The sequence below is a fragment of the Aspergillus caelatus genome, assembly GCF_009193585.1.
Source record: "Aspergillus caelatus strain CBS 763.97 unplaced genomic scaffold BDV27scaffold_248, whole genome shotgun sequence".
Lineage (NCBI taxonomy): Eukaryota > Fungi > Ascomycota > Eurotiomycetes > Eurotiales > Aspergillaceae > Aspergillus > Aspergillus caelatus.
In genome coordinates this window covers 1-20,794 of record NW_022475511.1, presented here as the reverse complement: position 1 = coordinate 20,794, position 20,794 = coordinate 1, and the positions used below count along the sequence as shown (strand labels likewise).

The 20,794-nt window shown below is 47.5% G+C and overlaps 7 protein-coding genes and 1 non-coding gene across 8 annotated transcripts; 5 read left to right on the top strand and 3 right to left on the bottom strand.

Moving 5' to 3' along the window:
- The first annotated feature begins 2,410 nt into the window (after positions 1-2,410).
- Positions 2,411-3,418, top strand: BDV27DRAFT_50744 (uncharacterized protein). The gene has a single exon (XM_032076800.1). The coding sequence runs from the start codon at positions 2,662-2,664 to the stop codon at positions 3,319-3,321; it is 660 nt and encodes a 219-aa protein (XP_031922799.1). The 5' UTR covers positions 2,411-2,661; the 3' UTR covers positions 3,322-3,418.
- BDV27DRAFT_50762 (regulator of G-protein signaling domain-containing protein) lies at positions 3,169-4,775 on the top strand. Its single transcript, XM_032076801.1, has one exon. It carries the CDS (start codon positions 3,517-3,519, stop codon positions 4,609-4,611), a length of 1,095 nt encoding a protein of 364 aa, XP_031922798.1. The 5' UTR covers positions 3,169-3,516; the 3' UTR covers positions 4,612-4,775.
- An 820-nt stretch (positions 4,776-5,595) lies between these two features.
- On the top strand, positions 5,596-5,667 carry BDV27DRAFT_t193. Its single transcript has one exon. It is a non-coding gene; the product is annotated as a tRNA-Gln (tRNA).
- A 301-nt stretch (positions 5,668-5,968) lies between these two features.
- On the bottom strand, positions 5,969-8,095 carry BDV27DRAFT_162363 (RUS1 family protein; the record flags this gene model as incomplete). Its single annotated transcript, XM_032073374.1, has 7 exons — positions 5,969-6,769; positions 6,821-6,865; positions 6,920-7,260; positions 7,314-7,377; positions 7,511-7,523; positions 7,595-7,704; positions 7,943-8,095. 7 exons carry the CDS (start codon positions 8,093-8,095, stop codon positions 5,969-5,971), a joined length of 1,527 nt encoding a protein of 508 aa, XP_031922797.1.
- Positions 8,096-10,649: 2,554 nt separating this feature from the next.
- Positions 10,650-12,143, bottom strand: BDV27DRAFT_135701 (alpha-ketoglutarate dehydrogenase subunit KGD4). The gene is made up of 2 exons (XM_032068598.1): positions 11,644-12,143; positions 10,650-11,570 (listed from the first exon to the last, which is right to left on the bottom strand). Exons 1-2 carry the CDS (start codon positions 11,717-11,719, stop codon positions 11,284-11,286), a joined length of 363 nt encoding a protein of 120 aa, XP_031922796.1. The 5' UTR covers positions 11,720-12,143; the 3' UTR covers positions 10,650-11,283.
- Positions 12,144-12,658: 515 nt separating this feature from the next.
- On the top strand, positions 12,659-14,256 carry BDV27DRAFT_135700 (mediator of RNA polymerase II transcription subunit 18). Its single transcript, XM_032068597.1, has 2 exons — positions 12,659-13,670; positions 13,732-14,256. Exons 1-2 carry the CDS (start codon positions 13,171-13,173, stop codon positions 14,051-14,053), a joined length of 822 nt encoding a protein of 273 aa, XP_031922795.1. The 5' UTR covers positions 12,659-13,170; the 3' UTR covers positions 14,054-14,256.
- A 648-nt stretch (positions 14,257-14,904) lies between these two features.
- BDV27DRAFT_50710 (putative DNA 3'-phosphatase Tpp1) lies at positions 14,905-17,392 on the top strand. Its single transcript, XM_032076799.1, has 9 exons — positions 14,905-15,099; positions 15,173-15,330; positions 15,387-15,499; positions 15,591-15,896; positions 15,947-16,074; positions 16,169-16,308; positions 16,442-16,502; positions 16,678-16,823; positions 17,064-17,392. The coding sequence occupies exons 1-9, from the start codon at positions 15,012-15,014 to the stop codon at positions 17,226-17,228; spliced, it is 1,305 nt and encodes a 434-aa protein (XP_031922794.1). The 5' UTR covers positions 14,905-15,011; the 3' UTR covers positions 17,229-17,392.
- Positions 17,393-17,895: 503 nt separating this feature from the next.
- BDV27DRAFT_50703 (uncharacterized protein) lies at positions 17,896-19,883 on the bottom strand. Its single transcript, XM_032076798.1, has 2 exons — positions 19,326-19,883; positions 17,896-19,237 (listed from the first exon to the last, which is right to left on the bottom strand). The coding sequence occupies exons 1-2, from the start codon at positions 19,621-19,623 to the stop codon at positions 18,039-18,041; spliced, it is 1,497 nt and encodes a 498-aa protein (XP_031922793.1). The 5' UTR covers positions 19,624-19,883; the 3' UTR covers positions 17,896-18,038.
- Positions 19,884-20,794: the final 911 nt, after the last annotated feature.

Sequence of the window (20,794 nt, the reverse complement as noted above, 5' to 3'; positions counted from 1 at the left end):
GGTGGTCAAGGTTGGGACTAGAGGGAGTAGTAATAATACATTTTATTATTTTATTTATCTTCTCCCTTTTCTTTGTTTTTTTTTTTTTCTCACTTTTTTCCTCGCCCTCAATCACTCCACAAACCTATTCGGGGGCTTGCAGATGAGGGAGCGAGATCCACACCATCCACTCGACGCGCCTTGCCGTTTGAGAATGAACAGCACTAAAAAGTCTGAGCTCCCTGACTTCCTTTATCACACACCCAGGTTAGCCTTCCGGGTCAGGCTGCACTACGGAGTACTACTACTGTTGAAGGTAACACCCCCTTGCCTCCAGGCTGCCGTATGGAGTCGATGGCTGCACTGCCTTCTTGGCATTCCTGTAGATCCTGACGTGGGTGGTCCAATCATCGCCCGACGCTCGGCTCTGCACCACCACCCATCAGGCCGTCTTGCGCCTTCAGAGCATCACGACGTCGACCGGTTCCCTGACTTCGGATTCGAGAAGCCTTTGACTTTCTTTTCCCTCGGGTGAGGTTATCCCAGGTTATACAATGTGTGCGTCGGGATTGAGGTCCCAGAGGGTTGGAAATCTTCAAGAGGCGCCGCTATGCTACCATGTGTCCGCGAGAATGGGAAAACACGTCGCGATGGGAAAGCTAATGTAGGTGATCTTGGATTGTAGGTAGTAGACTACTAGGTAGCAGCAGTGTTTAAACTTAAGCTGTCATAGGCCCATAGCTATAGGCAGGGTAGTTGGTGAGAAGTTACCATGTCCGGATGTGCATACCTTCAGCAGTATCCAATTGTCCTCCGTCATAAAGTATGTACCATTAGATGTATGGACAAGATTGAAATTTAAGTCCTTCATACCCAAATGCATAGAAAAAGAATCGAAGAATGTGTCTTTTCTCTTTTTTTTTTTTTTTTTTTTTAAATTCTTTTCCCCTCTTTCTTTACTTTTACTTTTATTTTTATTATTATCCGCCGGTGTTAAAATAGAATAAAATCAAACAGATCGAGTCCAGACACCACGAGGCTTGTCGCCACAACGGGAATTGTTCTAAAACACTATAAGTCAAAAGCTCCTGCATCAGGTGCTCGTCCTACAAAAGCAACAATTCTAGTCCTGTAGGGTCCAAAATTATTAATTTTTTTTTTTTCCCTTTTTGCGAATATCACCCCCCGGAGATTTATCATGGTATCATACTGATATTAGATTTGTTGTATGATCATTTACTACGCGTTGCATGCAGACTTCCATAACATCCTCACCCATCCCTCCACACATCCATACATACATACTTTCATATCTACAGCAAAAAGAGATATATCACTCCCTCCTTCCTGCCCGAGGGATTTCTTTACCTTTTCCATAGCCTTCGACCTGCAGCATCTTGTCATTGCAGAGATTTCTCCCCCTCGGCTTCCCCTTACTTCAAAGATTCCTTCTTTGGATGTTCTGTTGCGGAACGTCGCATTGAATCAGTGTTGTGGTGAGTTGAATTTTTATTTTATTTTTTTTCCACTTTGCATTCGTTTTTATTTTTAAATTTCCTTATTTTCCCTGGTTCCTTTCCGATTTTGGAAGTTTTCATACCCCTTTCGTAGGGGATTTCCTTTCTTTTTCTAGTCCACATTCCTCGAATGTGTCATGCCTGGAAGGAATGGAAGGTTCGGCAGCACGTAGTGTGGTATAAGGATGATAGGCAAACATCAGACCCAGATCCAGACACAAGACACAGACACACCCACACAGAGAGAGCACAGAGAGAGACGAACTTGAGAAACACTGGCTCCACTTGGAGTCGATGGGGGTTTTTTTTTTTTTTTTTTAATCTTTCCTCCACCATCACCATAACTACGACATTGGATGCTGTGTTGCAAGTTGCAACTCGCAAGGGGATCCACCTTTTTCTTTTTTTTTTTTTTTTTTTTCTGTTTCCACTGTCCCTTCCCAGGATTGACTTCCAGGACGGAGATCAATTTCGATCCTCCACTGACGGACACGATCCATTCTCACGATTCTCCACCACAGGAGCTTCCAGATCCTGTTTCTGTTTGGGACAGAGAGAGAGAGAGAGAGAGAGTGTGTGTGTGTGTGTGTGTGTCAAGACTCAGAAGCCTTTTTCTTTTTCTTTTTCTTTTTTTTTTTTTTTTTTTCCCTACAAGACGATCTGAGAGCATAGCATACCTCTGTAAAGCGGATATGACGTGATCTGCCCTGTTGGAAGTCTGCGTGTACCATCAATCCTTCGTTCATTAGTTTGATTTGCTTTGGCCCCAATTCTTCTTTTTCTTCTCGTCTTCTTCTTTGATTCTTCGCTCTTTCTTTACATATCGATCTATATTCAATCGATACGATTTTCTTCGATCGCTTTCGATCGCTGTCCCCTTTTCCTTCTCCCTCTCTCTTATCTTCTGCCGTCTTTCCTTTTCAGGCAGGAAACCAGAAACCCACCAAACAAAGGTTAGTGACCGTGTGCACACTCTCTGTCTCTCTGATTGGCATCATCGCGCGGGTCAAATCCTGGGATCTGAGTGGCTCTCTATCTCCGCCAACCTCGATCTGATAGGCCAAGCGCTTGATCGACCGGGAAGTTAGTCGACTGTGATTTGTGGCGGAAATACACGCCTGTGGGTTCGCATCCTTTGGCTCGTCTCCTCAACCGACCAACGTGGATGCTGTGTCTGGAACTCTGGGACCCTCTTTCTCGCCCTCTCTCTGTGTCTTGTACCTGTGGGCCCAAACCACACACCCACTCTCTTCTCTTCTTCCCCCCCCCGGGTTGCTCGACGCTTCCGTGCAGGATTCTGAACTCTCTGGAAGGGCTTCTGATCCGCAGCATCACATCACCCTGTCCACCTTCCCGCCTGCCTCGTTTCTTATTATTTGAGAACCACTCAACCTCCCCTTATCTTCTCTTTTTCCTTACTTTCTCTCTTCTCCCCGGTGTCGTCATCATTATCCTTCTTTGTGTGTGTGTGTGTGTGCGTGTACTGGGTGTTCTTACTGTTTTGCCTTTTTGTCTTTATCTTCATATTAGACTCTCTCCCAAGAACTCCTTACATGTTACATCCATATCTCGGCTGCGGCACACGACTAATCAGTCCTTTCACTCGATAACAGATCTCACCCTTCGTTCACTGAGATCTCTCGCGCGGTCCCCCTCCCCACACCTACCTTGGTCTTATTTTAATTCCAGCGTCCCTCATCCCTCCCGACGCTGTCTCCGAACGCCCCGAATCGGCTTCTTTCGTTACACATCCCGTCCCCACGGCTTCTCACTTACCCCCGCCGGTTCTTATTGGCAAGCGCCTGCTCCGGCTGAGTCAACATAGGCAGAAACCTCCCCCCCCTCTCGCCATTGACCCGTTATTTCCGGCCAGGGACACCCAAGCCCTATTAGTACCTGCAAAGTCGTGAGGAACAAACCGCGGGCTCTCCCCGAATTTCGAATCATCCCGAACTGGGGAGGAATCAGGGTGGCTCAACGTACATTGAAACGTTCCAAAAAACCTCGCACGCTGTACGCGATGCTCAAAAAGAAGACTTTATACCCTCCTCTCCATTTCTGGCATAGTACTCCCACATCCACTCCTGAACTCTCTCCCACATCATCGTCTTCGGACAGTGAGTCAGACGAGGACATGGACCTATCTGGTTCACGTCCGTTGAGTCTGACCGTTCCGGCGGGTGCATTTTGTCCCATGCGTCCCACCTTAGATGAGGTGCTTGCAAACACGGCACCCGCTCCTTACACCCTCAGCGCTTTTATGGCCTACCTTTCCCAGAACCACTGCCTGGAAACGTTGGAATTCACCCTCGAAGCGAAACGGTACCGGGAAACGTACGACACTCTCAGCCAGCAATTGGGTGAATACCCTATCGTCGCCGAATGTCCGGAAAGCCAACATCTGCGGATGCTTTGGCAGCGACTTCTGACGGCCTACATCATTCCCGGATCCCCCCGCGAGATCAATGTCTCCAGTGAAGTCCGCGACGATATTCTTCGACAGGCTAATTCGACCATCCCCCCTCTGCCCGAGACCCTCGATGCCGCCGTGAAACTCGTTCACGAATTGATGGAAGAGTCAATCTTCCTGCCCTTTCTGAATGCCCACGCCGCTAGCGCCCAGGTTGTACCGCTGGCGGAGCCGCTATTTCCGCAGGAGGATGGGGTAACGGTGGTTTCCGGGCCGAGTCTCGACGAACACGCTATGAAGCGCGCCCGGTCGAAGGGACGGCGACTGTCCCCGCGATCGTCGAAGGATTTTGGATCTCCGACGTACTCGTCCAGCCACTCCGGCCGCTCAAATTTCTCCCTCAGTGCCATGACATCCATGGGAAAATCCAGCCACCGGCATTCCAGTCACACTTCTAGCGGCAGTGGCGACTGCTCGGCTGGCCTGACGGACGACTCTGGCAGTTTACAATCCATGAGTACCGGCGAACCGATGACTCCCCCGACGACGCCTCCATCTAGTGACGCCCACGGTCTGCATCTGGCTCACAGCCCGAAGCAGCGCACCGATAACCCATGGAAGAAAATGGGGATGAAGTTGGGCTTCAAGAAGCGTTCGAATACCGGGAGTTCGGGGAGCAACAAACTGTCTGGCATGGACGAATGACTCGCCATGTGTCACTTATTTCAACATCTCTTCCACCTGATCTGTGCCTGTGGCACTACTACACTACGACCGACATCTACATCGCGGGGTTAGTGGTCATAGTAACCCCCGCATCATTTTTCCCCTTTCAACATGTGATAGAACGACACGACCTGGTTTGCATATTTTGAACTGCATCCGATGATTGATCTCTTGGTTATTGAGCCTCATTCGCATTGACTTGGACATGAGTTGACGGTGTAATGCATGGTGCATTGTTTTATTTTGGGAGCATTGTCATAGCAGGCGTTTTGAGTGATTATGCAGTGAGCGAGCATTTCCTTTGTTATGTTTCAAAATAAGATAGAATATGGTCCCAAAACGGATGGGCGGTCATTTGTGAGGCGTTATTGTGTTGGTTTCTCTGGGCGATTGGGGATTTTCGCCCTTTGTTTAATTTTGACGCATACCTGCTATTGTTATGTCCGGCATGATTGTTGGCTGCATCGGACTGGCTGCATTATCTACACTCTTCCATGTATGACTTAGCATTTACATTCAACGAGAGATACCCATGGGTTCTTTGAGCCAACTTATTTTCCATTGTACGTGCGAGAAACGATCTAAACACTATTCATGAGGACTCCCCCACACCCTGCAGACCCCAAACAGATTCTAATATTGAAGCAAATCCCTGTCACAACCCTGAAAGATATCAACCTGCCCACCTTAGAGCTCTACCCAGAAGTCACTTCCATGGTACATACATGTTTTTAGTCACGGATGCAAGTAATTACCAAGTACGAAGCGGGTTATTTTCAAGCCACTCACTGCCACACTCGGTCAGTAGCTCCCAGGTGCAGATGAAGATCCACAACTTATTCTCCGGATCTGGGGAAATACACTCTGTCGATCATTGTATGTAAATTGGAATTGGATCGCACTCGCATGAGCTATTTCTACTAGTGTTAGATTTTACTAAAGGAAAGTCTTCCATCAACAAGCGGTTGTATAGTGTAATGGTTAGCACATCGGATTCTGATTCCGGTAATCCCGGTTCGATCCCGGGTACGACCTTTCATATTTTTTCTTTTTTTAATTCTTTTTTTGATCTGTTTACCATGTTGGTTTTGGTGGTTTTTTTGTCATGTATGTTATTATGGATTAATTTGTTTGGGGTTTGTTCGTGATGGGATTGTATCTGGCCCCGTTTTGGGTCATTTCCTTTTGTGGTTTGTCCTTTGTGTGCTGCACAGTTTGTATATAAAGTACGATTTTATTGTTTGTTGGTGTCGAAGTTGGTATATGGAGAATAATGGATGGAGAATATATATATATATATATATATTTCTACTAGTTCATGTATGGTAGTTAAGTATCAACAAGCAACCCGCCGTCCAGACCTTGTTTCCAATGCAGCAATGTTTAGATCCCATCCTGCCTGTGTAAGAGCTGACATGTACTGATCCGCACGAGAACCATCATTTAGGAAAGCCAATGTCTTGGAGATCGTGTCCGTGATATACTTCATCTCTGTGCTGCCCTCTTGTGCCCGCATCTCCCTTGCGGATGAGCATAGCACTCGTGCAGTCAGTAATGCGTGCATCCAGGCTTTGAGTTGTGTTTGGGTTGTGCTACTCGTTTTCAGGAGGATTCTTGCGTCCCAGGTTTGGCGGTTATGGTGCAGGAATAACAGGTAGTCTTCTGATCTGAAGAGGGAGGAAAGGTCGGCCATGGGTGTTGATGTTTTCAGGGAGCCGGATCCCGTGCGTGTCGACGACGGGGCGAGGAATTGTTCGAGCGAGACTCCGATACGGCAGAAGCCTAGTTTGTGTTGTGTTGATGGGGCAGAGATCCATTTTAAGATGCCGTCCGTCTCGAAGATCTTCTCTTGCTTGGAGACTTGGGCTGGGGTTGGTAGCTGCCATTGATTCTGTGATTGTGTTGCTTTGGTATGCTTGGGGGTTGGGTGAGCTTGGTTGAGGTTTGCAATGTCAAGATCTGCGTTGGAGTCTAGTAATGTTGAGAAGACGATGTTGGCTCGTTGCCGGTTTAGACTGGTCATTTGTACGGAACGGACAGCTGCGTAATTGAGACTCAGATGCATGGTAAGAAGCATCACTAGAGAAATCCAGGTTGCGGGGTAGCTTGTAACGTGAGATACAACAAAGGATCCAACCTGCACTTCATCAGCTTGGCACCGTGCAAGGGGATATCGAATTAATCTTACCAGCATCCCAATAAGGGAGATGATAGTTTCTTGTGAGGAGTCTTTCTGGACAGGAAATCAGTGATTGGTATAGCCTTTCACAGTTTGAGCAGAACGTACGGCGCTAACTTCTGCGAGATTCCCCCACCGAGAGAAATGTGCACTCAAACTCGCCTTAGAGCTTCCTCCTGCGACGCCACACAGAGCTCGTAACACGCCTGCTGTGCTGAGTACAGTCACCCGACTGAATCCTGTTGGGAGCATCGGGGAAAGACAGTCCAAAATCATTGCAGCATCGTTGAATATATCTGCTGCGAGGCGGTACATTTTGCATTCTGGCTCTAGGGCAGTGCCAACCCTATGGGCAAATAGAATGGTTGCAACTCGGCCGGATGTGTCTTGAAGGATGTGAAGCAGAAGAGCAGCTGTCGGGGAAGCATCCGCATTGCCCACTCCAACACCTGTTTTCTGACCGTTAGTAAAGCCGCAGTAGCCCTTGACTAAGGGGCATTACCTTGTAGTACTGCTCTCGAAGACAGGAGGCCGGCAATTGAACTACTGAACGCTTGAAGCGAATCCTTAAGTGTTGATGAGTTAGTCACGCTCATAATCCACGTTTTGGCAATAAGACATTGTAGAGGAGAGCATATTCAGACTCCGTTGTTGGCTATGAGGTAATCATGTATGGCATAGGCAAGATGTAGTACTCACAAAGATTTGGTACCTGCAATCTATATCAGCGGTACTCATCCTATAGTCGCACAAAGAAAATCATCAGGGTACGAGATAACCTACGGGGCATAATCATCACTGACACTGTGAGGATATCCAGCAGGGAGAAACACGTCGACCAGGAGGCTTTTGAGAGAGGACAAAGACCATGACTGTGGCTTGGAGGAGGGGTGCTGTACGTTGTCAAATCAGTGGCCACAACTTGTTTATTGTTGACATAGAATGAGATATCTCAGAAATTTCAATAGAGTCATATAGTTATATGAAGGGTGATCATCAATACTGATTATGCCGACTGTATTCATGAGAGAGAGGGATTGATTTCCAATGAATTTGAGGTTCTCTCATTTCCACCATACATGCAACGTCTAGACAACTGATTCAAATTCGAAATAAAATATAGAAACGTACTATCACATCCAGTCGCCCTGTGTTATTGTTCTTATCATGCTGGGGAAGATGCGTCGACAGATCCACAACTCCAGAGTAGATGTAAGTAGCAGTAGGGTTATTGACCTCGTCCACTTCAGTGAAAGTTATAGTGCCGTTGGCATCGGAAGCCATGCTTGGACTCTTGTCTCAGATCTTGACTGGGATATTCAATTATCAGGAAGACAAGAAAGAAACCCGATGCGATTAGATGTGGTATGAAGTTGTGGTTGAGGTTTGTATGTCACTTTGGAAACGTGGTTGCTCCTTAGTCATCTTTTAGGTCTTCTGCCCAAATTAAACGTACCACCGACGTGCAAAACTCCTTTTGCAATAAAATTAATGTCCCTGTAGTTCTACTCAAATGGCTGCCAAGGTTAGAAAATTGAAGTATTTGCTCAAGAATTTGTATGCCCCCAATGCTCAAGAGTAGCAGTCACAGGAGTACATCGCCTAGTTCACCTTCTTTCCTTACTGGCAATCCTTTCCCTCTTATTTTCCTATATATAAGCTCTATATATAAACTTATGTCCTTCATCACAGAGTACAGTGATTTCTCACAAATCTAGGGCTCTCTATCTAGGATATGCATATGGGATGTTCTTCATTTCCTTGATAGCAAATATTGCTAAACCCGCCGCCCCGGATACTTTCCATCCGGATGTATAGACAAATCTAGAAGCCTAAGTGGCGTGAATTTCACGTTCTATTTCCGAAAAAGGAGTATGGAAAGCTACGTTGCAGTCCTCTCTGTCCTACCCCCAAAGATTAGGGAGGATTCGCTGTCTATTAGGGGAGGGCTTCGGCCCTCCTCCCCGAGTTTCGTCCCTGATATCTCCTCATCATTGGAATTCCTTATTACTGTCTTTATGGGAGTAATAGGGAAGGTTTGACACCATAGGGGTATTGATTCTTCATCTTTTGAACGCGCACAGTGTTGTCTCCTAAGGTTAATCTGCAAGCGGGTAAGTGAGATATTCTAGAGACTATGGGGCTTTCATCGCTGTTAGACACTAGAGCAAAGATAAAGATGACCTTCCAATAAAGTCTGGTATTGTACCGGTGAGTGCTTGGGTGAGGATGACATACATAGAAAGAGTACTTCTGCCTTCAGAGAGCGGATACCAGAATATGAGGGATGGTTTTCGGAAGCACCAGACAGGATTATTATTCTTGCACACTCTGTGATTTCATACCAGCAACTACTACAGAGATTCCTAGAACCTTGTGGGGAAATGGATAATGCATCGGAAGTATAATACTGCGTCGATCAATGGTGAATCGGTCAAGTCGAATCTATACATACGGATACATGGCAGTTACTATCTATATCAAGACAGAGTAATTGGAACAGAAAGAGGAGGACAGTATTATGCCATTGAGCTATATGTCTACCCAAATATGCTGGACATTCCTCAAAAATCTACAAGAGTCTACATTGCTTGGATAGGCTGATTATAAGATTAATCGCGGAGAAGTGTACCTGACTCGGGCTATTGTTGGCTATTGTTGGCTCAACACAGTCCAATACTAAGTAGAGTGATTTCCAAAGCGTTACAGACACTCCCATCCTTATGAGTAGTACGCTTAGAGTGCCATCTAAAAGAGTTGTGAGTGATAACTGCAATGAACCACATGATAGATGTACTGAGTTGGGTGAGTTTGAAGTCATAACCCCATTGACGTTGACCTTAATTATTAAAGGCAGGCAAAGGCTCTGTTCCAAGCTCTCTGGAATGAAAACCAATCCAAGTGAATATCAACATCAAATAGCCACGAACTTAGATATCCGACCCAACTCCCTGAGCTCCCCTATCTTATATTTCCCTTGATCTTCTTCCTCGCTTCACCTTTCTCTTCCTTTCATATCCCAAGCCACCAAGCATATTCCCCCAATATCAATCCCTCCATACCACCACCATCTGTTTTCTTCAAACATTGACACAGTTTCTACCCTAACACGATGGGAGAACTCACCATCCACTATGGTTCGACCTACATTAAAGTGGGGGAAGTATGACTGCGACCCATTGTTGGTATCCGTTAAACTAAAGCTGACGCTTGCCCTTAGTTTCTCGATACGGAGACGGTTGCTGATGTGGTCCAGGCAGCAAAACATATGCTGAAACTCCCTGATCGTCCCAAGCCGCACCTCACCTGCAAAGGAGTGCATATTAACCCCAAGATACTCGCCAACACCATATATGGTAAATGGAGATCCGAGATACTTAGAATATCTTACACAAGCCAAGAGTTGGAAGAGGCCTTCAGAGTTTTGATGGCTTCGGACACGGGTCTCCAGTGGACTCACCTGAAACGGGTCCCCTAGTATGGAAATGGGGGTTGGGTCAAGGCCGACGAAGTGCTCGAAGTTCTAGAGCCCTTCATCTGCGCTGACGCTTTCTCGTAAAAGCTGACCAGAGTGGGCATATTGTCAAATTTGTTGCCTGTGGCCCTCTGGTCTTATGTTCCACCTTGAACCATTCGCAAAAACAACTCGCTATCGATTTGAGATCCAAGAGAGTGCGGGAAGATGACATTGGCATCGTGCTAGAACATGGTGAAGTAGCTGGAGGCTATTCAACTATGGCCTGGCGAGTACACTGAAGTTGAGATGCAAGGAGAAAGGAAATATAAGCGTTCCACTGCTATTCTACTTGGCTACGTCATGGGGGATTCATGGACCCTCTTGCAGTATCGAACACGTGCGTGCCATTAGCCTATTTGCATAGTCTACTAAATGGAAGATATCTGGAAAATTCTGGATATATTGGAATCTGTGAATGAAGAATCCATCTAAGACTTTGTCCTCCTCGAGCCCCCAGTATGATACCGAAGGAGCCATTAGGGATCGAAGTCTTAGCAACAAATGAAACCATCTATGCACGAATGTTTGCAAACCTGAACATTCCGCAGTCAGACATCAAGACGATAACACCCCATATACCACGCCAGAAGAAAATAAAAACCGCTAAGGAAGAAGTAACAACCACCAGCGCCATGGTACGAATAAATAAAACAAAGTAAAGTAGCAGGAGTCGGCCAGAGATTTCCCCCCGGTGAAGATTCTCCTGGACCCATCAGGTACGAAGCTTCCAACCCCTGTCGCTTAATGAAGTTAGGGTCCACGACGACGTGAGATTAACCCAGCCCCACGGGCTATCCGGATGTTCTTCGTATCGCATCGAAGACATCGGAGAGCTACTTGCGTCGTGTCTCCGTTCAACAGTGACCCTTCGAACAAGCGAGTCCCCCAGTCATCTCACTTCTATCGTTGTAATCGTCTTCATTGCATCATCCCTCATTCATATACACAAGAGGGCTTAAGCCAAGAGACTGGCACCACCGGTCTCGATGGCTTCAATCTCAGCCTGGCTCCACGGAAGACGCTGGAACCGAGGAGGAAGCTCGGCACGGTCGAAGTATTCTCCCTGCTTGGGCTGAACGGGGCCCAAAGCGGAGCCCGAGCTACGGCCGATCGAGCCCTGAACGAACGAGCCACGGCTCAGAGGACCGTGCTGCTGGGCCTTAACACGGTAGGCAGCGAAAGAGTCGGGGAGGGCGCCTGTAGGAGAGGCGGGGTGAGGACGAGGAGTGTGGTCAATGGATTCTGGATGCAATGGGTTAGTCTCGGCTCAATTGCTCTTTTTACCCGCAATTGGGCAGGGAACAGAAGTACATACGAGGCACGGAGCGACGGCCAAGGAACCGAATAAGAGGAGTCCGGGCAACGGAGCGGAGAGCAGCAGTGGCGTGCATTTTGAATATGTGATGTATGAGAGAAATTAGGATTGTTTAAAAGGAAGAATTTTTGGTTGAGGCGAAGAGATTGCGCGAGAATTGGGGGTTCCGCTATTGCCCGACGCGACCAGGTAGGTATTTATTAAAAGTTGTGACGTTGGGGTATAATCTAATTTTGACAGTCTCCTGGGATTGTCTTCGAGATGATCTCGGGGATGCAACGAAAGTATTATATACAGTGGTCGAAAGACTGGAAGACTGGACGCGAGGGTGAAGAGAAAAAGAGAAAAGGAAAGTGGGAGGACAAAGGAGGGAGGAGGAGTAGAAAAAGGCTTGGGAGAGCGTTCGGGGTCGGAGCGGAAGCGAGGGCAGAATTAGCGTAGTACTGGAGTGCAGGTGCAATTGATAAGCTCCTCTCGGTGGGTGGTCCGGAGAAGGATTACTGTAGGAAATTAGTAGGTCGTATGGTATTTTACTCGGGGTTACCAGAGGAATACCAACAATGGGTGGTACCCTCTATGTACCACTGCTCTCGGTCGTGTATCTACTAGTAAGGTATTCCGTTCGGCGTACTACACTTACTATCTATGTACATTGTATGTACATCCATACATACCTCGATTGCCGACAGAAGGCGTTCCGGATTTACAGAAAAGAGACTAAGGGCTTCCTTCCCCAAACTAAAATCGGTGGGATGACTTCCAATGACAGAAGATCATTCGGCGATGATCTCAAATCATGCAATAGTCGGTCGTTGATAATCTTCCTTCCCCAGAACACTATTGCCTCTCGGGTCCGATCTTTTCCCAAGCCGCCATCCCGGTGAAGCCGTTTTTCGTCCCTGACAGGTGCTCAGTGACCTAAGCTTATGCAACTCCTTATGAACCCTGCACCGTCAGCGGTCCATTCTGCGCCTCCTCTTCCCCTCATCAGACCACATTCCCTCGATTATTTATCTCTTGACGCTCTCGGAACTCGTTCCCCGCACCCCGAGGAAAAGGTCTCGCAGCTACCAATTCACCCCCGGCCCTGTTACTACTTACTAGTCCTAACCCTAATAAGCAACTTTCGATTTATCTCATTCTTCTCCAACTCTACGTCCTTTGTTGTTCTCCTCACGGAATTCATTTCCCCTTTGATACCCAAAAAGAAAGAAAGTTTCGAAAGGGTACCAGACCTGACCCTCCATGATCGGAGATATTATTTAAATTACATAGGACCGTATTGATTGGTATTACCTCTCGACCTAAATGGGACAGAAAAGGTAAAAGAAAAGAAAATATTACGAACTGTGTGTCCCGCTCGGAAAAAGTTGGGAAGCTTGGGCCAATTCCAATTCCGGGTTCGCCCGCTCTGACCCTACCGGCTCCTCACCACTCCGACCACCTCACTGGCGGAGCGCTCCCAATCCTGCGATTTTAACTCCGATTCGGGCGGTGGTCTTAACTGTTGTTTTCCCACTTGTGATCATGCATGAGCTACTGCTCTTCGCCTCGGTTCCCGCGCACCAGCACCATGAGCTGCTACAACAGCTGGCCGGGTTGACGGCCATGCAACCCCGTCACCGCTTAGAGAGGCGTCTGATCTTCAAGGCCTATCGGAAACCAGGGCTGATCAATACCCGTGTGGGTGCCAGTCAAGACCTGCAAGGCAATGAAATGCAGCGTCTGAATAAGATGCTGAATGGTGGCATGTTCTATACACAAGTGGTCGGACCGGTTTCCGAGGCTGACTTTGGTGCCCAATCCTCCGCTGCATCATCTGGTGACCCCGATGCGCCCATGTCTGGAACTGATTCTGGTGCAAAATTGGAGTACCGCCCCTACAGTTATGAGAATCAACCCTGGAAACTGGAGTTTAGGGATATCCCCGAGGCGGGGACTCGTTCCGCCGTTACCACCCGGCTGATGGCCAGCGCTAGTTTGCCCAAGGGCGATGTTACCGCCCCCATGAACGCCTGGGGTTATAGGTCAGTTTACTAAGGATCAAACAGTATTCTGATTGATTACGTTTACTGATGACCCGGCCAGTTTTGTCACGGAGTACGTGGTAGAGGGGGATGTCTTTATTTTGAATGATATCGTCATCTACCTACATCGGGTTCTGCATTATCCTGCAGAAGGCTCTGAATCACATGAACCGCGGCGACAGTTACCTCCTTTTCAGCAGATGTCCCCGCTGGAAAAAACCGGAAGCTATGTCTTGCAGGCCTCTATTGCCGTCCAGGATGGAGGTAACCAGGAGATGATGAAGACCGCGTCGCAGCATTTGTTTGGACTCCGTGAGCAGCTGAAGTCGGCCGTCCGGCTGGAACAGGCGGATCGACTTTCCTTGGACACACGAGCGAAGTAATCGGATAGACGTCCTTTTTCATTCTTAGGTTTGCGTATTTTATACCCCGGGCAGTGCTTCCGTTAGATATTTTCTTAATACAAATTACAAAACTTTGTGTATTCCAACTTCTCCCTTCGGTGCCCCATGTTGTAATAGTGAGTTGCGAACTTGCTCTAAAATCATTCCACATGCAAAAGTACTCCGTACGATTCGCATGATTGAATATTTCGTATCGGTGTTGCCCTTCCTGGTTAACACCAATTACCTTGCGGGGGAAGAATGAAGGGGGATGTGCAGAATGCTATTCGGCCCGCTTCACTGATTTAGTATACACCGGTCATTGTATTCGTACAAGTATGTCTTCCGTGAAGATCAGTACTGGGACCGGAAAACGCGACGCACACCTACATTCTGATGGTCAAACACTAGAAGCTACGGAGTAGAGTAGCTCTTAACGCAATAGGAAATTAGCTTTACACCATGAGAAGTGATTATATGCTCCATACCAAGGTTATGTGGGGACCGATATCTGTGACAGTATCATATCTGAGTAAATAGGTATATTCAATAGTAGTAATGGCCGTGTTGACAATTCGTTCTCTCATTTAGACAGTGTCAGAATTTCACATACGGAGACTTACACCATCTCATTGCCATATAAATAACAGTATATATCTCGGACTTCAGGTTATTTTTGGCAGAGAGTCACTGCGTGATGTCGTACAAGTAAGTATCCATAGATAGGTGGTTAACTATATTAAATAGGGAATGGGACCCATCTATCTAGAGCATGTGACTTCGCGAACCTAACGCGCGTTGCCCGCGTGTTCAGTGTCCGATGGAGCAACTTGGGATGATGGCTCATTTATATCTTCTTCAACCATAACGTCATAACCTGGCCGGATAAAACGACAATAGCATTATTACAATCCCTTGATTACCCGCCAAAATTCTTTCGAGATTACAAGTCACCAGAATGGCCGGCTCGGTCAAACGGCGAGCGTCTCCAACTGGGGCTATCTCCCCACCCCCGATAAAGAGAAAGATTGAATCCACACTGACAAGTATGTATTTCAATACCTGACCTCAGCTATAATAGCTCTTAATTATGTTTTGTAATACTAACTGATCCTACAGAACAATCGGTGTCATCGTTCTTCACTCCCGCATCTCAGAAGAAGCCCGAGCAAATCACCTGGCGCATCGTGAACAACAGTCTTGTCGTCGGCAAATATGCGAAGAAAGCAGACCATAAACAGACTGAAGAGAAGCCAAAGGTGGCTGCCTTTGATTTGGTGGGGATACATCGACCGGGAGCACTTGAGCGGTGTGGGAAACTGACGCGCCGTAGGACTCAACGTTAGTCTCAACGGCTTCTGGCAACACTTTTCCCAAGAACTCCTCAGACTGGAAGTGGTGGCATGATACAGTTCCCTCTAGACTTAAGGAGTTGAGCGCAGATGGGTATGTGGGGTCTTCAATCGATCGCTACGTGATGTTCACTACTTGGGGACGTCTTGCTTAAACAGGTGGGAACTGACATCTCGCTCATTAGTTACTATGTCATCATCATATCGAATCAGAAGAAGATCAGCCTACAAAAGGAGATGAAAGGAGGGCGTTCTGATTCAAAAAGCCTCACGAACTTCAAAGAGAGGGCCTCTGCTGTCATGAAACAACTAGACATTCCTCTCAGTGTTTACGCAGCTACTCTTGACGATGGTTACAGAAAACCAAGAATCGGGATGTGGAAAGAGTTCCTAGACGACTATGATTTTGACCTGAACGGCGTGGACTTATCCAAATCGATTTATGTTGGGGATGCCGCTGGACGGCCAAATGACCATTCCCAGGTAGATCGGTAGGCAACCCTCACCAGCGGTCATAGCTTAATCTGACATGACTCTTCAGTGGTTTTGCTGTAAATGCCGGAGTTCCATTTCAAACACCAGAGGAGTTTTTTCTCAACGCCGCGCCGGAGCCGCTCGTGGAATCATTCGATCCTTCTCTATATTTACAATCTGACCAGGCCGATGATGGTAAGTCGGAGTGCAGAGTCTAGCCTACATCTGTTACGAGGTTGCCTATAATTTCTTCGGCACCATGATCAAGACAATAACGTATCGCCGACAGCTTTACCCCCATTCACCCGTCAAAGCGCTCTCGAACTAGTGACCTTCTGCGGCAGCCCCGGCGCGGGCAAGTCGACTTTCTACTGGGATTATCTGGAGCCATTGGGATATGAACGAGTGAACCAGGACATTTTGAAAACGGTATGTTGGCAATCCGACCACGCCACTCGTTTAGTCGTCAATGCATTGTTACAGAATCCCTGAGTGGAGCATCGCTCATGCAGGGGTAGCAATTAAAGCTCAAGGAAAAGGAATGCTAATTAGACCTGGCCAGCGCCCTAAATGTATCAAAGTCGCCAAGGAGCACCTTGCGGCCGGAAGGTCCGTGGTAGTCGGTATGTAAACTCCTTGCATTAGTTTCCCAATTCTCTACAACACCCCCGCCGTTTGTCTTCCATCTTTAAACCTCAATACAAAAAGCCACAACCGCAATGAGTATTAGTATAAAACTCAGACAACTAACCACCTGATCTATCCTCCCTCGGGAGGAGGCACAATATTCCCTATTAGACAATACGAACGCAGACCCAGAAACAAGATCCCACTGGATCGAAGTCGCAAAGGAATTCGGCATTCCCATTCGCTGCGTATATTTTTCTGCATCCCCAACTCTCTGTCGGCACAACAATGCTGTCCGTGCTGCCAACAAGTCCTTGGTATGTAATTGTACTACTACCCTTGTACTCTATGACCCCCAAGATCCGAAGTTGCACAGACCCGGAGACATATGGTAATACAGCGTCATGCGTTCATTATCTCTATACCCCCTCTTTCCCCCCTCTCTCCCGCCGAAACACCTGGCTAGCCCTTTGGATCTTGACAATATGTGTACCCCTATATACATACAGTTATACCCTCCATAATGGCAGGCTAATGCGTGAATGAATGTTCTTTAGAATCCGGAAAGCAGGACCCTACTCCCCGGAATCGCATTTGGGGATTTCGGCCGTCGGTTCAAGGAGCCAACGATGGCGGAGGGTTTCAAGGATATTGTTCGAGTCGACTTCCGCTTCCGCGGGGATGAAGAATCGAAGAAAATCTGGAAGCAGTACTGGGTTTAAACTCAGTTTTTGTCCAAACCTTGTTGAGCTTTATTGAGACCTTGGGTGCACAGATCGCTGTATGTCAATATTGTACGGAATAGTGACTTTCCGGGGCATTAAACGTTGTATCTGTGTACATACGCAAAGCAATTCCTAGCTATACATACTGTGAGATGCTGTAATCAGTTCGAAATTAGAATCTTCCCACATTAGTCATATCATTATGCAGATGCTGGGTATAATGCGTATTATATACATGTGAGGTATAGATCAATAATGCTTTTTGAGACACGAACTTTTCCATGCGATACAATGGACGCGAACTCAAACAGACATGTCTCGGGGTATATCAAGGAACGAAATGGTCAAAGCACCGGTAGCGTCCCCTCCAGAGCGCCCTTCTGCTCTCTCCCAACCTCCTGTTTTTTTACTCCGATTGACCAGGTGGTTTCCTCAATAGTTATGCAAGGAATATTGCTGATAGGGGTAGAACACAATGAGAACATAACAGTAAACCGTGGTACCATTTACACGCGCCTGTAAGGCGACCTCCGGAGACTCCACGCATAGAAAAACAAAGGGAAAGGCAATTATCGTAAGGAATGCATTGCGCAATTGCGAGTCAGTAGTCGCAGACGCAGGTCGTCAGTCGTCATTATCGGATCACAGCAAACCGGAAAAAGAAAGAAAGGAAAGGCATTATTCGTCACGCTTAATCAATCATTCGAGAGGCGTAAAAGTCATTAGATGTTGTACATCGATGCCTCTCGCGGTAATTCTATGGTCATCAAGGAAATTTGGTCCCTAGGACTAGACAGACCAAGGGTTCTAAGATCGTGACATCAGATCCTGGAAGAATCTGAAGAAATTGCGTTTCAACGACTGACTCCGACAGAGCCCCGATCCGCTGGTGGCCGGGGCAATAATCTTCATGGGCCCGACAATCTCTCCATCGCCCAACTCGGGGAATTTCTCATCATGGAGGCGTGGAAGCTTGATCTGTTCGCACGGGTCGCACTGCGACTCGGTGAGGTGTAGACGGTGTCCTTCTATGGCCTCTAGTTGGGAAAGCATCATCTCGTGGTGGTGCTTCCATTCACTATTGATACAATCCCACTTCTCCTGCGTCAACTTGTAGATTGTGGATGTGATCCCGTAATGCTCGCCCGTTCGGACAAGGTGCTTGGTGAAGTTGCATTGTGCCAAATCCCACTGGGCTCGTAATTGACGAAAAGATTCGAGATCGTACATCTCGGGCACGTACGGCTCCGGGTGAATTGTAAAATTGGCATGACCGAGCTTGTTTGCCCACTCATCGTTCGGGTCTGATAAAAAATAGGGAGGTGCATCCACCGACGCTGGTCGTACCGTGCTCGCGCGCGGACGATTGAATGACGAAATGGAAGGCCTGGTAGACAGCGGCGGCGACGGCAGGCTGGCCAACCGTGAGTCCCGGGATGCTGCACCGTCAAAGGCATCCTCCGACATGTCCGCCACGGATGGCGATTGCAAAGGGGAGTGGACTCGGGATGTCACTGGATACGTTGGTTGGTCGCCCATGAATGGAGGTAGCAGGGGGGTGGTCGCTTTAGGGCTCGCGTCATCGTTATCCTGGCTGTGACGATTTGCTTTTGCGATATCAATGGGTAAAGCCCCAGACTCACTGAGTCGCTCTTCAAAGATTGTCCTGGCGGGTGAAGGTGGCACGGTGACGGAATTGACTCGACTAACGGGAACGATAGTGGGACCGACAAGGATAGAGGATGCGGAATTGGTGCGAGACCGCATCGAGAAGGCATCCAACGCATCGAAACCATCGGAGCCCTGTCTAGACTTCCAACGGTTCGAAATGGTCGATATGCGTGAACCGATCCGCGACAGACCCTTGGCGGAGACACTATCCGAGCGTCTCTTTTTGGGTGAATGAGGGATGTCCATGCCGGCATCCGTGAGATCGTACTCGTCCGAGTAGTCGACTGAGGCAAAGTACTGGCCCTCAAACTCGGACAGATCTTGGTCGAAGTGTTCTGTATTGGTCAATACAATTGTATAAGTACAATCGGAGAAAAGACTCGAGAACGGGGAGGGGGGCTGGGAGCAAGGGCCACAACATACGGAAATAATCCTCCTCGAGATCCCTAGCAGGGGCTCCACAGGATTCTTCCTTTACTCCTGTCAAGGGATTCCTGGACGTGATCTCCATCGAGTTATTATGGCCCGGCGAGGAGACCAAAGAGGACACGGAACTCGAAAAGCGGGTATGTCCTTTGGCAGAGAAGAGAGAGACGGCGGGAGAGACCGGTGTCGACGAGGTGTTGGTCAACGGTGACTGCGGTGGTTGTCGGTATGACTCTATCATGGCTTCGGAACTATCCCGCCCTTTGGCGTCTATAAGTTGGGAAAGTTTCAACATGGTGCACGATTCCAGAAATGACGTGTTCTTGTAGAAGAGGTTTTGATGACCAGAATAGTGAGGCTTCCTTTTCACGTGCAGAGAGTGGACGTGAGGAGAAGCAATGCGAAACGCAGGGAGGGAAGAGAGGGTTCGAGGTCAATTTGGAAGAAGAAGCATTGTCCACTGATTTTCTTCCAAGATGTTTTTTTTTTTTCTTTTAATTCAGGCAGCAGGGGAAAAAAGAAAAAAATTTATGAAGGGTTGACAGAGACCACAGCTGAATGGATCAAAGCGTAAACCAAATGACTCTTTGATTGTTTACAAGCTGATGGGGGAAAAAAAACGTGGCGTGGCGGTGAATCGATATCCAGAAAGGATTAAAAAAACAGAGACGCCCGAAGTAAAGACTCAGAGTTTGAGTCAGGTAGAATATGCGCTTCCAACGAACCGGTAAGCGTAGGAAAAGAAGCAGTAGTCAGTCGGACGAAACAGGCTGACTGGCTGGAGAAGGCCAAACGCAGGCGGTAGGGCAGGCAAGATGAAAGACGTGGAGCACGTCAGTGGATGCCGTGCGAACAGCTGGCGGGGTGTTCGTGAGGCCCAAAGCCAAAGGGCACTTGACAGCTCAGTGCGCGCGCTGCAGTCAATCAGAACCCGTTGGCTGAAAGCCGAGCGATGCAACAACGATCTCGACGTAGTAGAGGTAAGGGAAGCCACGGAATCGACGGGCCGTGAGTCAATTCGAGGGTCACGGATTAAAGAATCAAATTCTATAAGCCGAGGGAAGAATAAGGATATTGGAAACGACACAAGAAAAGAGGAGAAAAAAAGAGGGAACCCGAAGCAGAGATGCGAAGGTATAATATGAAAACTTTAGAAAACAATATGAAGGAATCACGAATTCTTCATTGAATGCTCTCCTAAGACGACAAGAATAGCTATCAAATCACAAACCCTGTTCAGAGGCGAATCTCCTTCGATCGGCCAATGAAAAATCTGGGAGGGAGCAACTTTTGATATCCAACACTTGGGGGTCGTTTTTTTTTTCGCCCTTGTTGAATAAGTTTTTTTTTTTTTTTTCTTTTCTTTTCTTTTTTTACTCTAATTTTGTTTCTCTCACATTTCTTCCCCTCACAGTCTTCTGTTTTTAGTCCGTGTCAAGGATCATTGCTTCTTTAGTTTGGTTTTA